Source organism: Rattus norvegicus, chromosome 19 (genome assembly GCF_021556685.1).
Source record: "Rattus norvegicus strain SHRSP/BbbUtx chromosome 19, alternate assembly SHRSP_T2T, whole genome shotgun sequence".
Classification (NCBI taxonomy): domain Eukaryota; kingdom Metazoa; phylum Chordata; class Mammalia; order Rodentia; family Muridae; genus Rattus; species Rattus norvegicus.
This window is the reverse complement of record NC_141552.1, coordinates 24428007-24443709: the sequence shown is the minus strand read 5'-3', so window position 1 is coordinate 24443709 and position 15703 is coordinate 24428007. Positions and strand designations below refer to the sequence as shown.

Below are 15703 nucleotides of genomic sequence, written 5' to 3'. Positions count from 1 at the left end.
AGCACTATTGTTATTGGGTCTTCATTAAAAGTCTGGTAGAAAGGATGCATTAAAGCCATGTGGCCCTGATTATTATTATTTTTAATTTTTGGAGTGGCAGCCTTTAATGACTGTATCTATTTTCTTATGGGAATTATTCATTACCTTCCCAGATCTGTATTTAACTTGGTATTTGTTATCTGTTAGAAAAATCACCAGTATCAAATAGATTTTTCACTTTTCTGTAGTAAAGGCCTCTGAAGTAAGCCCTAATGATTGTTGAATTCACTCAGTGTCCTTTGTTATATCCCCCTTTTCATTTCTGATTTGGTACTTTAGATATAGGCTCTGTGGTTTGTCTGTCTTGTGGATCTTCTCAAAAAAAAAAAAAAAAGCCAGCTCTTACTTTGCTTGGCTCTTTGTATCATTCTCTTTGTTTGTAATTGATTGATTTTAGTTCTGAGTTTATTTCCTGCCATCAAATCCTACCAGACTCTCTATGGGATGAGGCTTTGCCTCACCTTGGTAACAGCAGCATGTGATACATGAAGCTTTTGCTGCTCTCTGTAGTGGGGACGACGTCACAATTTCACTGAAAACCATGCACAGCCTCGTTTTAGACTGTATTAAAGTAGCCCACGATTTCAGTGCTCCCTGCAAGGTGCCATGAGACAGTAGTAACATGAGTCTGCCTGCACCTCGACAGTTTTCACTAGGGACTTCTGAGTGATTTTATGAAAATTTATAGTGAGTTCATGGATGAACATGCACAAACACAAACGCACACACACACTTTACTGACATGGTGCACATTCTTTCCACACAAAGAAGAAAGTGAGTATTAATGAAAACACACCAATAAAGGAATTGATGGACGAGGTTGTGGGGAAGCTGGGGCTTAGAGTTATTTAAAGGCCCTGTGCAGGCTCTCCATCTGTTGGAGGCTAAACTTCAAGTGCAATGGGGTTCTTTATTTTCTTTCTGTATAGCACACAGAGCTAGGGTGGAAACTAGTTTTTGAGCATATTTGGCAAGTACTAGAACACTGAATTAATTCCTAGGGCTGGAACCCTATTAATGTTCTACAGAATTACAGGGCAGGCTGGATGAAGACTCTCAGCTGACAATGTGGACATCTCAAGACAGGCACTGGACAATGGCTGACAGACTTGTATGAAGACTGGAAATGTTTGGCTATCTCAGAGGAAAAGAAGGCCCCTCCGACTACACTGTACTCTAAGGACAGTTTATTCAGGTAAGGGATGACATGAACTATTGTCTCATGTCACAGATGTCAGCACAAAATATCCTAGGTATTGTATGCCAATGGTAGCATTAACAGAACAAATCACACAGTGCTGTGAAGATATAGAATATGACTATATGTAGCAAGAACCAGGCCTCTTCTAGTTTCTAAGATCATACCTGAGAACCTCAAATATAGTAATAATGTGATAATGTGGTATAAGTCTAGTTACAACTAGTTTCTATTGTGACACAGATGACTCTTTTTGTGTCATGGTCAGCTTATAATGAATGACTAGACCTAAGCATGAGAATAACCAAATACTACATTGCTTCTCTAGCTGCTGAGCTTTTAAAAGCCCTGGTGTGACAGCAAGCTTTTGTGGACATCTGGATTATTCCTTCTGTACTTTAACTCTCTAAGTCAACCCCACTCTGAGTAAGTCAGTTCCATTCCATAAGTTGGAAATCAGTCAACTGGAAAAAAAATACTTTCTCAATACAAACACAGATTGGCCATGGAAAAAGGGCAGCTTGAACTGTCCCACCTAGGTCCTGGGCTTGCACAGGCCTGCTCTCCAAAAGAAACGTGTGTTCACAGCTGCAGGCTGCATTCACTATGGATGCTCTTGAGGTTCCTCCCTAAACTGCTTAGATTAAGATAATTTTGTTGCCATCTATCAAAAGAATTCATTATGCCAAACTGGCCTTTCTTCTGAATCTTCTGTTCTGTGGGCAGGGCAAAATCTCCAGCAACCCTCACAGCAATGTGGGCTGCCAATCTGGGACTCAGAATTATACCAGTGCAAACCAAGAACAGGGCAACTGGAAGAGACCTCATTGGGTTGTAGGAACCTCCTGTTCTGAGTCACTTCTCAGAAGGGGCACTTTGCTCTAACTCCTCCATGAGACCCAACCAGTACTGGGGCTGGAGGCTCCTTAGGTGTGGCAGCTCTGAGCTGGGAGGGGGAGCTGGCACACTGACAAGGAGAAGCCTGTTTTCACAACTGATCTGGATCTGAGGAGCAGGTGCTTTTAAAGAAGCATGTGAGAGTATCTCCTGCAGGAGAGCTCACTCTGCAGGGAAAGTCACACAGGACAGGGAAAAGTGGCTTCCCAATGTCCACAGGTCCTGTGACCCCAGGGAGGGCACCAGATGGTCCAAGAGTTTGAGAAAAGCCTGCATTTGCCTGAAAGACTTCCCTCAACCATAAGTCCCACCACTGTCCCAGACTAACACCTGAGGATCAGCAAAGCCTGCCACCTGCTGGGGTCCCCACAAACTGAACCCAGAATGGAGAACTGCGGGAAAGCACTTCCAGGGAGGGGGAGACACAAGTCTCTGGGGCCAGGCCTGGGGTCTGTCCCTTAGGCTCTCCTCACCTCCATTAGCCTCCTAGTGCAGAGCGCTGCAAGCCGGGATCTCAAAAGTCTTGGGCTGAAGAAGTGGGAGAAGGTAGCAGCAGTGGCGGTGGGGTCCACAGGGGAGTCGAAGACGGAATGGTAGCAACGCAAGCAGCGGTGGCGAGGGCGGAGGCGGGGGGGGGGGGGGGCGAAGGAGAGGATGGATGTGGGGGGGGTGGGGCGGGGGCAGGGTAGGGGCGAGGGCAGGCTGGGGGCGGGGGTTGGGACGGGTCTGAGTCGAGGGCGGTGGTGGGACTGGGAGGGGGGATTGGTCGGAGGCGATGTCGAGTGCGGGTGTGAGGCGGGGGTGTGGGCAGGGGCAAGAGCAGGGGCGGGGGCAGGAGCAGGGGCAAGCAGAGCAAAACCCAGCCCTGTCAGCTGGCAGAAAGACTCTGGGGCAGGACAGACTCGCCCTGCAGCTCTATTGATGGGGTGACAATGGAAGAAGCAACAGACTCAGGTATTCTAGGTAAAAAGAGAAACTCAGAGAAGGGGTTTGGCAATGTTCCTTCTCTTTCAAATCAGAGGAATAATTGAAGCACTATTGTTATTAGGTCGTCATTAAACGTCTGGTAGAAAGGCTGCATTAAAGCCTAGTGGCCCTCATATATATTTTTTAATTTTTGTAGTGGCATCGTCTAAATACTATCTATTTTCTTATGAGAATAATCTTATGACTCTTTGTATTATCCTCTTCGTTTGTAATTGAATGATTTTAGTACTAAGTTTATTTCCTGCCATCAAATCATACCAGACTCTCTGTAGGATAAGGCTTTGCCTCATCTTGGTAACAGCAGCATGTGATAAATGAAGCTTTTGCTGCTCTCTCTAGTGGTGATGACGTCACAATCTCTGTGTAAACCATCCACAGCCTGTTTTTAGGCTGTATTATAGTAGACCACCATTTCAGTGTTACCTGCCAGGTGCCGTGGGACACTAGTAACACACGTCTGCATGCACCTCGACAGTTTTCATTACAGTCTTCTAAGTCATTTTATGAAAATTGATAGTGAGTTCATGGATGAACATACACAAACACCTGCACAGAAACACAAACAAACACAAACTCTCTCTCTCTCTCTCTCTCTCTCTCTCTCTCTCTCTCACTCTCTCTCTCTCTCTCACACACACACACACACACACTTTACTGACATGGTACACATTCTTTGCACACCAAAAATAAAGTGAGCAGTAATGAAAATACACCAATAATGGAGTCGATGAAGGGAGTTATGCAGAAGCTGGGACTTAGAGTTACTTAAAGGCCCTATGCAGGCTCTCCTTTTGTTGGAGGAGAAATTTCAAGTGCAATGTGGTTCTTTATTTTCTATCTCTAAAGCACACAGGCTATGGTGGAATGTAGGGCTTTGAGCATGTTTGGAAAGTACAATCACACTGAATTAAATCCTAGGGCTGGAACCCTATTAATCTTCTACAGAATTACAGAGCAGCCTGGATGAAGACACTCAGCTGAAAAGGTGGACATCTCAAGACAGGCACTGGACAATGGCTGAAGACTTGTCTGAAGACTGGAAATATTTTGAAAATTCAGAGAGAAAAAAAAGGACCCTCTGACTACACCGTACTCTAAGGACAGTTTATGCAGGTTAGGCATGGCATGAACTATTGTCTCATGTGACAGATGTCAGCACAAAGTATCCAAGGTATTGTATGCCAATGGTAGCATCAACAGAACAAAGCACACAGTGTCATGAAGACATAAATTATGAGTTTGTGTAGCAAGACCCAGGCCTCTTCCAGGTTCTTAGATAGTAACTGAGAACCTCAAATACGGTAGTGATGTGATAGTGTGGGGGTGAATCTAGTTACAACTAGCTTCTATTGTGACACAGATGACTCTTTTTGTGTCATGGTCAGCTTATAATGAATGACTAGACCTAAGCATGAGAATAACCAAATACTACATTGCTTCTCTAGCTGCTGAGCTTTTAAAAGCCCTGGGGTGACAGCAAGCTTTTGTGGACATACTGGATTGGTCCTTGTGTACTTTAACTCTCTGAGTCACCTCCACTCTCAGTAAGTTAGTTCAATTCCATAAATTGGAAATCAGTCACCTGGAAAAAATACATTCTCAATATGATCCCAGATTGGCCATGGAAAAAGGGTAGCTTGAACTGTCCCACCTAGGTTCTGGGCCTGCACAGGCCTGCTCTCCAACAGAAACCTGTGTTCACAGCTGCAGGCTGCATTCACTATGGGTGTCCTTGAGGTTCTTCCCTAAACTGCCTAGATTAAAATAATTTTCATGCTAACAATCAAAAAACTCATTATGCCAATCTGGCCAACAGGAAGCTAATTTCTATTCTGTATTTTGTCAGATGTGCAGAATACATATGGTCATCATTGATAATAGGTGAAAAATCTGCTCTAATATGGACACTAAGTGGTGCTGGAGGATGATCCTGACCCACAATGAGGAGTGGTAACACCAGAGCCCTGTAGGGATGGCTGGCAAGCTAACACATTGAGCATGCACAGCTCAGTAAATTTCCTGTGAATACACATCTCCTGAGATCTCTCTATTTGATTGGAGGTGATCCTGTCCACCTAATACAGTACATGATGTGGAAGGACAAAAGCACCTGCAGGAGCTGTGGTGATGACTCACAGGATAGAGCATCTGCTACTCTCTCAGAAGAACCACATGGACCCTAACAATTGGGTAAAGCATGTCAGTGATTACTTCATAAAGTGTGTGTCGGAGAAACAGCCACATTTTCCACACAAAAGACACTGTCACACTGGGTACCCCTTGGTGACTTTGAATTCACTTATTAGCCCAGGATCCATGGAACATGGAGAGATCCATCTCCACCTGTCAGGTCTAAGTCCACAGGAGGGGACAGAACCCTTGAATAAGAATGATGGTCTTAAGAGTCAAGAGATAGAATTCAATTTTTATTCATAAGGAATTCATTTTTACAACAAAACAGGATTAAAACAAATAAATTAAAATATTTAAAAATATTTGAAAACATAAAAACAGTAACAAGAACATATAAATATGAAACAACAAAAAGAAAATTTCAATTAAAATCATAACAAAAATATTTCTAAACAGCACAATCTTAACGAACATTTAGAAGCACAGATGTATTGCTGTTTCTCCTCTTGCACACATAATGAAAGGAGGTCCCCCAAGTTGTCTCTCAAGTGCTGTTTTCTGAGAAGAAAGTAAGACCTCAATCAGTCAGGCTGGCTTAGTGTTATATAAATTTAGGGTCTCTAAGCAATGACAAATTAACTCTGAGGAAGAATACTCATCCAAAAAATTTGTTACCGTTCAGGATGTTTGTCATCAGGGACTCCTGAGAAAGCAACTTATTCTTCAGGAAGCTCTCTTACTGCTGTGTGTCCAATTCCAGCTCTCTTGCACTTTCTGAGACCTGGGAGAGGAAGGCAGTTTTTCAGACACTGATTTGGTGGTGAAATGCAAGGCAGCTGTCGGAAGGCTGCCTTCTACCATCTCAGTTCTATTGGACAGTCAACATGGACCTTTTAACTGATATCATTGTTGCTACTCTTTGGGAAGGGCAAAATCTCCAGAGAGCCTCAAAGTAATATGGGCTGCCAATATGGGACCCAGAATTATACCAGTGCAAACCAAGAACAGGGCAATGGAAGGAACCTCATTGGGTTGCAGGAAGAAAGTAGATGTCCATATGTCACCAAGGTTAAAACCAATGACAAGTTCTAATTTGACATTTGCATTTTGTTCTTATCCCGCAAAGGTGCTTCCCACACAAGAAGTCACATGACCACAGAGTGTCATTTGTCAAAGAACCAAGAACTTGTTCAAAACTCTACAGAGCATCCAATCTATCACGTGGATATGCAATGATGAGGTATGTTATTAATCTGTCACCATTTCTATACTGCAGCTTCAAAAAGAGCAGACAAATATACTTGCAAAATAATTCAGTTTCTGAAAAGTGGTTGGCTTCCCAGAATACTTGTGCATAGGCAGAGCAATGAACAATTCCATTACATGAGGTGGTTGGCTGGTTGTGAGTGTAAATTAGAAAGGTGGTAGGAGAGAGCAAAGATGTATCAAATTGGCAAACTTTATCAGATATTTTTAAGCTAACACAGCTGCTCAACCCTACCAGATGATGCTGGGTCTGGACGTTGCTGGTCTTTATCTTTCTTGTTGAAGTCAACCAAATATTTCTGGTTCAGTGCACAATCAAGATGTACCTCCTTGCTCTCCTGCTTCAGTGGGACCAACTTCTTCCTACATGTGTTCTCCATCAGGAGCTGGCTGAGCAGGTTTCTGGAAATACAGTCTGCATAGTAAGATCATGCTGGCCCTTTCCCCCATTCCTACTCCCAAGTACCACTAACTCCACCAGGACCCAGATACCCATAAAGACTTAATAGAATTCATTTCGATACATATAAGGCTGCTGCACAAACCACAAAGAGTAAATTCCGGGAAGAATAAATTGTTTGTTTGGCCCGAGCACCAATTAGTGTCCACATCTCTCAAAAAGAACATGGATCTACAACTATCCATGAAAGCCCAATGCATGGGGGCAACATCAATTAGTAGTGGGCAAACACCCTCAAAGGAGGTCAGTAGAACCAAGAGAAGGTCATGCTAACCATGTGGTCCACACACTGAGTTTTGTAAAACCTGGTATGACACCATAGGTCCAGGTCAGCCTAATAACCTGCTGACTTCAATCAGTGCTGTTCTATCTAGAGCCTTCTGAAGATGCCTAGACAATCCTGGGATGAGGAACAGTCTTTTGTGGAACTGAAAACTGAGTCCTAATGACCCTGGCACACTGATGTGTAAACAGCACAAGAGATAGAACCAGAGCTGAAGACCGTCCAATCCAGAACAAAGAAAGTCAGAAATGGCCATTCCACAGGTGATAGGCTTTCTGACCAGGACTTACCTAGAGAAGGTAATCTCCTTCTTCAGCTTATGGCTGTTCTCATGGATCTCAGTGTTCTCCATCTCTAAGTTGTGCAGAATTGACATGACCGCCTCCTCCATTCTCTCCAGGTCTTCATAATATGGATTTGGCCTGAAGTGTGGCCTGGCCCCAAATGATAGAATACAATGAACATCAGCATTTAGGAATATATGAGCACAGGGTGGGTCCTGTACTACCCCAGTCCTGGAAGGACACCTTCTGAATTGTACATATTGGATATTCTTCAGCTTCAGAAACGTGTTTTTCTGCGTCCAGGACACCAGAATCTCAGCATCTAGATGGAGGCTTCCCTGGCTCCCTTTGTTCAATCAAGAGGAAATCTGCAGTCAAGCCAGTTAAGCTATCAAGAGCCTAGGCCACACCTCTCCATGCTCCCCGACCCCAACACACCCAGAAACCGGTGATTTCTTTTCTCCTGTTTTGACAAGAGACCACATATCAACACAAAATTATAATCTGCACAAGGAATACAAATGTACAGACAATCGTGGCCACATAGGCAAAGAACTGTGCTGTTGACAGTGGGGCTCCCAGAACAAAGCATTCACATGACCATGAAAGTGTTACAGGTAAATACTCAGGCTAAGACATAGACCCCTAGATTCCAGGTGTGGAGGGAAGTATAAACATATAAAAGTTGTGCATATGCATTTGGATGTATGCACACACAGACTCACAGACTGAGACACACCCACAAAAAAAAGAGAAAAGTTAACAGAATCAGAGAAAGAGAAAAACAAATATGGAAACAGAGAGCACTGTGAGAACCAGGAGAAATGCATGCACCATTGCTGTCTCAGAGTGCAAGACACACAGACAATAACAAACAGGCCTGAGCCTGAGACCTTCTAGTCAAGCATTGAGATGAACAGTTTGGGAACAGGCCCCTCAGGCTGCTGCCTGGATCTTCCAGCACTCAGTCCCCTGCCTAGCAAGTACAGAGACTCACCATAAACTCACTGCAATTACAATCTTGCAAAGCCACCAGCTGTCAAGGGCTTTGCAAATGCACACTAGACACTCACTCTCCCTGACTTTATCCCCGAATTCTTCATTCAGACCACAAGATCTGCTTTTCAATAAATTGAAGCAGATGAGTCCATTTTCCATCTTGCTCCTCAGGAAGGGTCAAGGTTCTGAATCTCCTCTATATGGGAGGTGAGGTTTAGCACAGGGTGGTTAGGGAGGCACAGCTTTCTAGAACCCAAAACCTTAATAGGATAAGAAGAAGGTGACCTTGCAGACCCAGGAAAGAAACAAGAGCATTTGGAGCAATTCATACCTGTTCTTCATGGATCTCTCTGTCAGAAACCTCAGGCGATCTCTCAGGTCATTTCTCTCCTCGGTAATGAGCTGCAGCTCTTTAATCAGCTTCTCCTTTTCCTTCTTGGCCTGATTCTCGCTTAGTTCAGTGCCAGGGGATGATGTTTCTCTCCCAGCGTCTGTAGGTAGAAGAACACAAGTGAACCTGCATGGGGAGAATGCATAGAGTGTACATAGACCACAGTTAGGCCTAAACAGGAGAACAAGCCTGGAACCCAGTGTCACTGCTAGGCGATTGGTCTATGCTTAAGAGGCCTCATCAGTGGATCTCAGTTCTCCCACTACTCTATCGAGACCAAGAGATGTAAGCAGCCAGGTGTTCCCTATTCCGGACATCAGGTGCTTACATGGACCACGGAGATGGCTTCTCCAGGATTATCATCAGCTGAACAGGGTACAGCTTGGTTTCAGGACCCTCACCCCTGTGGGTTCGAACTCAGATGATAAATTCACCACCCACAAGACTTGAGTGATTGGAGACACTCAGATGTCCTACCCTGATACTCTAGGCCAACAACTTTGGATTAAAAACACATTTCCATGGAGGACATGGTCAACAGACTTATCAGTTCCCCTATTTGAAATACCAAATGCCCGAGAAGTTCCAATAGGTTACAGGATGAATCTTGGTCCACATGTTCCAAATACTTTTGGTATTTTAGAATCATGTTTGTAACACACAACCTCTAATATATAAAGCTATCGATGACCCTGCCAGTTAGAAGAAATCAGAGGAGGTCTAAGAACATAAGGTTATTGCCTGGAGCACAATTCTCCCCCTGTTCCTACTGTCAGATATCCACTGTATTTAAAGAAGCAATGATAGTGAAGTACATTGCTGCCCTGTCTAACACAGAAAAGGAGGACCCTCCATGACTCCTGATGGTGTTATTATACAATGTAACATAACAAATGCACTGTAAAAGTAAAGACCAGAAGTTCACAGAATAATAGCATTGGCCTTACCATATCCTCCCAGTGGGGATGGGGAAACTAAAGTTCTGAAATCCTGACTTTCAGGAATTGTGATATTCATGGAAATTCAATTCCTTTTCAGATGCTCCAGTTGTTGTGGCCCATTGCTAGAAAGGTCAGCTTAAGCCTGCAGCCCCCCTGGCAGGAAGCTCAAAATACACTGCCCAGAACTTACTCAACATTCCCCAGAAGTGCTGTCTTTGTCCATCATTACTTTGAGACGAAAGGCTAGACTCCTTCACTTTAGTCTCTCCAGAATCGACATTCCCCCTCCGAAAATGCTTGCGAAGACGGGAAAACATGTCTTAGCTTGTAACCGCCAGACTCAGACTGAGAGAAACTAGGGCACTGGTCATCACTACAACACTGGTGACATCACAGAGGATGCCAGAACTCTCTAGGAGACAATAGAATGTCCAAGAAGGGACAGCTGATGTCATGGGGAGCAGACTTTGCCTCCCTGGTAATGTTCTCCCTGTACTGAGCATAAGCTGAGGTGCCCTTTCCAGGAGACTTTCCTGGGGCAGAGCCACTGAGCATCTCCTGCTTCCAAAGCCAAATTTTCCTCAAGGCTTGATTATAAAAACCTTAGTAATTCTTATGCATCTAAATGAATGTTTCCTTCCATATCTTGCCCCAAAATGTCTCATCCTAACTCAAATTGTCCTCATTCACCAATGTTAGCCATTAAAACTTCCGGAGATTTCACACCAGATTGAATATGCAGTCAAAAGTTCTCCTGTCTCATTATGTACAGGTGCTTTATATCACATCAAGAAGTAGTCTGCATGGTAGGTTACAACATGCGTGTGTGTTAGGGGAACACTCATGAAGTCATGTGCTTAGCAATTGACAATTGCCAGAAAATTCCTTAGTTGAAAGAGTTGAAGTCTTTATGGTGCTAGGAACAGTGTGGAGACCAGTTGGCAGAGGAAAGTGCAATATTGGAGCCACCAATGAAGGGAACCTCATGCTGCTTGTGGGGTTCTCATCTCTGCGCTAATGTCGCCAAAGGAGCACTGCTGACAGGCCTTCTATCAGAAGCTGAGCTTCTATCAAAAAAATAAAATAGTCAAGAGATATAGGGGGTGCAGATAAAGGTGTAGGACGAGGCTATACACATCACTACGTGGATACAGCAAGGACCCAGCACTTGTGCTCTGGGTCATGGGCTTCCCCACAAACACAAAAGTATCTGTCACAGTAAAAAAATGGATACTGTATTGAGTGCACACACCAACACTGATTGATCAGATCCATACCCCAGATTTTGGGGGCAGATCCATGGCCCCAAATATCTTCCTCTCAACTTATACAGCAACAAATAAGAAAGAAAGAAAAAAGTCAAAACAAAAAGCTCAAGCTTCTCATATGAGGATTGCAGGAAGTGTGATCTGGTGGTCAGTTCTGATTAGGCCATTTTAGATAGAACAGTGCACAGTGATGCTTAATGTGATGGGTCCTATATAAAGCTTTCTGCAATATTGGAATTTTAACAAGCCTCATCCAGAACATACAGAACAGGAAAGGATGTGATCACCATGTCCTTGCTCTCTATCAGGTTATTTTTCTGTGTCCGTGATTGTCAGGCATAGACAGCAACAATCTGAAATAGCTGGTAGACATGGAACAAAGTGGCTATAACAAAACTATAGTTGTGGGTTACACACCTCAACTGTCAAAGGCTAATGCTGTCCTCACAGTCCCTGGAGGCCACTCTTGTAAGACTGTCTACTGGAAAGTAGAAGCAGGTTTATCTGAGCTCAAAGTGAACCTGGCCAGCTAGGAAGAGGGCAACATGGGATACTTGAGACCCTGTCTAAACCAGCACAGAAACCCACCCTGCATTCAAAGCATCATCCACCAATTCTCGATTATCTACCCTTCTCTCCCTACCAGTCTTTCAGACTGGAACTGTAGAAAAGAACTGGAAATGATCTTCCTATTCTGAAGACCTTGATCTCTCTTACCTTAGGTGTACATTAAGAACTCATGCAAATGGGTATGACCATCTGAACATCTTAGTATCACGTACTCAGTATATCTAGCATAATACTGTGCCTATGGCAATCTCAAGTTTCCTTGAGTTTCGCTGACCCAGCAAGAAGTATGAAGTACTGAGGTCAAACCCCAGTGATCCTTTCAAGGGTTTAGAAGAAAGCCATCAGAGAAACTCCACTTCTTTGTCCTTAGATTAAATCAAGCTGATACAATGTGAACCTGGTGGGCTATTTAACCATGCATCTTTCTGCCATCCCCACCTTTCTGAATTCAGTCCATGTGAACCTGCATGGGGAGAATGCATAGAGTGTATGTACATAGACCACAATGAGGCCTAAACAGGACAACAAGCCTGGAATCCAGTGTCACTGCAAGGAGTTTGGTCTATGCTTAAGAGACCTCCTCAGTGGGTCTCAGTTCTCCCACTACTCTATAGAGACCAAGAGATGTAAGCAGCCAAGTGTTCCCTATGCCTGCTGACACACGCAATAAATGCAGTAAATTTTAATTTTTGTTCAGTTGTTCAGTAACTTACATATTGCTGTGGAAGTGATGGGGTTTAATGATCAGCATTGCATTTAACAATGCATAACCAATCATCCCTCCTAGAATGACTGTATATAGAGAAAGAAAATTTATTAGAATGGTGTATAGGCTGTGGTACAGCTAATTCAACAAGGAATGGAAGGTCCAAATTGCAGTAGTTGCCCCTGTTGAAGCCAATCCCCCTAGCATAGCTGTAGCCATTTTGTTCCATGCCTGCCAGATAGTTCATATTCTTGCTGTACTATGTCTGTCTGTCATGATTGTCTGAAAATAATTTAACTCAGAGCAGGGTCAGGAATGATCACATAACTTGTGTATGTTTTTTTTTATTGGTTATTTTGTTTATTTGCATTTCAAATGTTAACCCCCTTTCCAGTTTCCCCTACAATAACCCTGCATTCCACCCCCTTCCCCAGCCTCCTCGAGGGTGCTCCCCCACCCACCCATTCCGGAACCACTGGAAGGAAGTTCTTTATGTTGTGAGGTTTCTTAATCTTAAATTTCATAATTATAAGCTTCATGTAGGACCAATAAAATTAAAGGTCAATATGAGGGCTGCAGTGATGGCTCCATGGTTAAGAGCACTGACTGCTCTTCCGGAGGTCCTGAGTTCAAATCCCAGCAACCACGTGGTGGCTCACAACCATCTGTAATGAGACCTGATGCCCTCTTCTGGTGTGTCTGCAGACAGCTACAGTGTACTTATATATAAATAAATAAATCTTTAAACAGATAAAAAGTCAGTATGAACCTTTGTTGTCTAAAATGGCTTGAGTCAGGGCTGACAACCAGACAGCCCTTCCAGCACCTGCCTATGACCTCACAGTTTTAGTCTTTATAAACTGACATAGAAAAATGTCCAGGGTCGTAGCCTGACAAATTCTCAGCTATGTCTCTGATGATCAGTCTTAGGGTGGGCATTCAATAAACCATCCCTGTCTAAGTGAGGTCAGAGTTTGTGTGGTTTATGGGGCAACCCCTGGACTCCAACGGTTTTGTCCATAAGGCTGGATATTTAAGCTGGTCTTCAGTACATGCAGTAATCCTGAAGAAGTAGGCGAATTAATAAAGCAAACTTCCTTCTTCCATGTCCTTGATATGAGCCAGCAGAAGGTGTGGTCTAAACAACAACCAATGGATTGGGTAAAGATCTTTACCAATCCTACAACAGATAGAGGGCTTATATCCAAAATATACAAAGAACTCAAGAAGTTAGACCTCACGGAGACAAATAACACTATTTAAAAAATGGGGCTCAGAGCTAAACAAAGAATTCACAGCTGAGGAATGCCAAATGGCTGAGAAACACCGAAAGAAATGTTCAACATCTTTAGACACAAGGGAAATGCAAATCAAAACAACCCTGAGATTTCACCTCACACCAGTCAGAATGGCTAAGATCAAAAACTAAGGTGACAGCAAATGCTGGCAAGGATGTGGAGAAAGAGGAACACTCCTCCATTGTTGGTGGGATTGCAGACTGGTACAACCATTCTGGAAATCAGTCTGGAGATTCCTCAGAAAATTGGACATTGAACTACCTGAGGATCCAGCTATACCTCTCTTGGGCATATAACCAAAAGATGCCCCAACATATAACAAAGACACATGCTCCACTATGTTCATAGCAGCCTTATTTATAATAGCTAGAAGCTGGAAAGAACCCAGATGCCCTTCAACAGAGGAATGGATACAGAAAATGTGGTACATCTACACAATGGAATATTACTCAGCTATCAAAAACAATGACTTTATGAAATTCATAGGCAAATGGATGGAACTGGAAAATATCATCCTGAGTGAGGTAACCCAATCACAGAAAAGCACACATGGTATGCACTCATTGATAAGTGGATATTAGCACAAATGCTTGAATTACCCCAGATGCACAGAACACATGAAAATCAAGAAGGATGACCAAAATGGAATGCTTTACTCCTTCTTTAAAAGGGGAACAAGAATACCCTTGGCAGGGAATAGGGAGGCAAAGTTTAGAACAGAGGCAGAAGGAACACCCATTCAGAGCCTGCCCCACATGTGGCCCATACCTATACAGATATTAGATAAGATGGATGAAGCAAAGAAGTGCAAGCCGACAGGAACTGGATGTAGATCTCTCCTGAGAGACACAGCCAGAATACGGCAAATATGTAGCTGAATGCCATCATTAAACCACTGATCTGAGAACCGGGCCCCCGTTGAAGTAATCAGAGAAAGGACTGGAAGAGCTTGAAGGGGGTTAAGACCCCATATGAACAACAATTCCAACCAACCAGAGCTTCCAGGGACTAAGCCACTACCCAAAGACTATACATGGACTGACCCTGGACTCCAAGTTCATACGTACCAATGAATAGCCTAGTAAGAGCACCAGTGGAAGGGGAAACCCTTGGTCCTGCCAAGACTGAACCCCCAGTGAACATGATTGTTGGAGGGAGGGCGCTAATGGGGGAAGGATGGGGAGGGGAACACACAAATAGAAGGGGAGGGGAAAGGGTTGAGGGATGTTGGCCTGGAAATCGGGAAGGGGAATAACAATCGAAATGTAAATAAGAAATACTCAAGTTAATAAAGATGAAAAAAATAAAAAGAAAAAAGAAGGTGTGGTCCACATTAGAGGTGGGCCTTTCCATCTCAAAAGATCTGAATTAAAGATTTATCTTCTGATCTCCAAGATTTGGATTACAAGTAGGTCTTCTTGCTTCAGAAAATTTAATTAAGAAAAAAAATACAATGGTGCTTATGCCTTTAGCCTCAGCATCCAGGAGGTAGAGGCAGGTGGATCTCTGAGTTCAAGGCCAGCCTGGTCTACAAAATGAATTCCAGGACAGCCAGAGCTACACAGGGAAACCCTGTCTCAAAAAAAAACAAAGAAGAGGAGGAGGACCAAGAGGAGGGGGTTGAAGAGAGGAAAACAGAAAGAAGGAAGGAGAGAGAGTAAGAGAGAGAGAGACAGAGAGAGAGAGAGAGAGAGAGAGAGAGAGAGAGAGAGAGAGAGATCTCCCCCTCACAGGGCATCAAGCCATTTGGCATTAGTTAATTCCAGGTACACTCAAGTTGACAGCCAAGAACAGCAATCACATTACCCGTGGTTGTGATCTCACCCTGGTAGGCTCCTGAGTAGGAGGCTGAAGCAGGAGAATTGCCATAAGTCTGATGCCAGCATGAACTACACACATGTTCCAAGCCAAGCCAATCTTGGCTACAATTTGAGATTCTGTCTGAAAAATATGAAAGAGAAAGAAAACATAAATTCCTAGAGC

At 43.6% G+C, this 15703-nt stretch overlaps 3 protein-coding genes across 16 annotated transcripts in view; 1 reads left to right on the top strand and 2 right to left on the bottom strand.

The window, feature by feature from the left end:
• LOC147999200 (disks large homolog 5-like) overlaps positions 1-15703 on the bottom strand; it is a 202808-nt gene that overhangs the window by 75073 nt on the left and 112032 nt on the right. The window lies entirely within an intron of this gene.
• LOC147999204 (disks large homolog 5-like) overlaps positions 1-15703 on the top strand; it is an 81511-nt gene that overhangs the window by 45045 nt on the left and 20763 nt on the right. For 2 of the 11 annotated variants that reach the window (XR_015643901.1, XR_015643903.1), the window contains exons 3-5: positions 1068-1234; positions 4067-4234; positions 6381-6494. The exons of 1 other annotated variant lie outside the window; for it this stretch is intronic. The gene's annotated coding sequence lies outside the window, so the exon portion shown is untranslated. Of the gene's footprint in view, positions 1-1067; positions 1235-4039; positions 4235-6380; positions 6495-6758; positions 9464-9975; positions 13167-15703 lie in introns of those variants that run through there. 8 more of the 11 variants (XR_015643902.1, XR_015643906.1, XR_015643905.1 and 5 more) reach the window with 8 other exon arrangements.
• LOC147999196 (disks large homolog 5-like) overlaps positions 5535-15703 on the bottom strand; it is a 133021-nt gene continuing 122852 nt past the window's right edge. For 2 of the 4 annotated variants that reach the window (XM_087596311.1, XM_087596310.1), the window contains exons 3-6: positions 7554-7697; positions 6756-6922; positions 5930-6035; positions 5535-5812 (exon numbers count right to left, since the gene is read on the bottom strand). In XM_087596311.1, the coding sequence (XP_087452437.1) occupies positions 5971-6035; positions 6756-6922; positions 7554-7697 (376 nt within the window). In that variant the 3' untranslated portion in view covers positions 5535-5812; positions 5930-5970. Of the gene's footprint in view, positions 5813-5929; positions 6036-6755; positions 6923-7553; positions 7698-8877; positions 9038-10068; positions 10226-15703 lie in introns of those variants that run through there. The other 2 variants (XM_087596309.1, XM_087596308.1) reach the window with 2 other exon arrangements.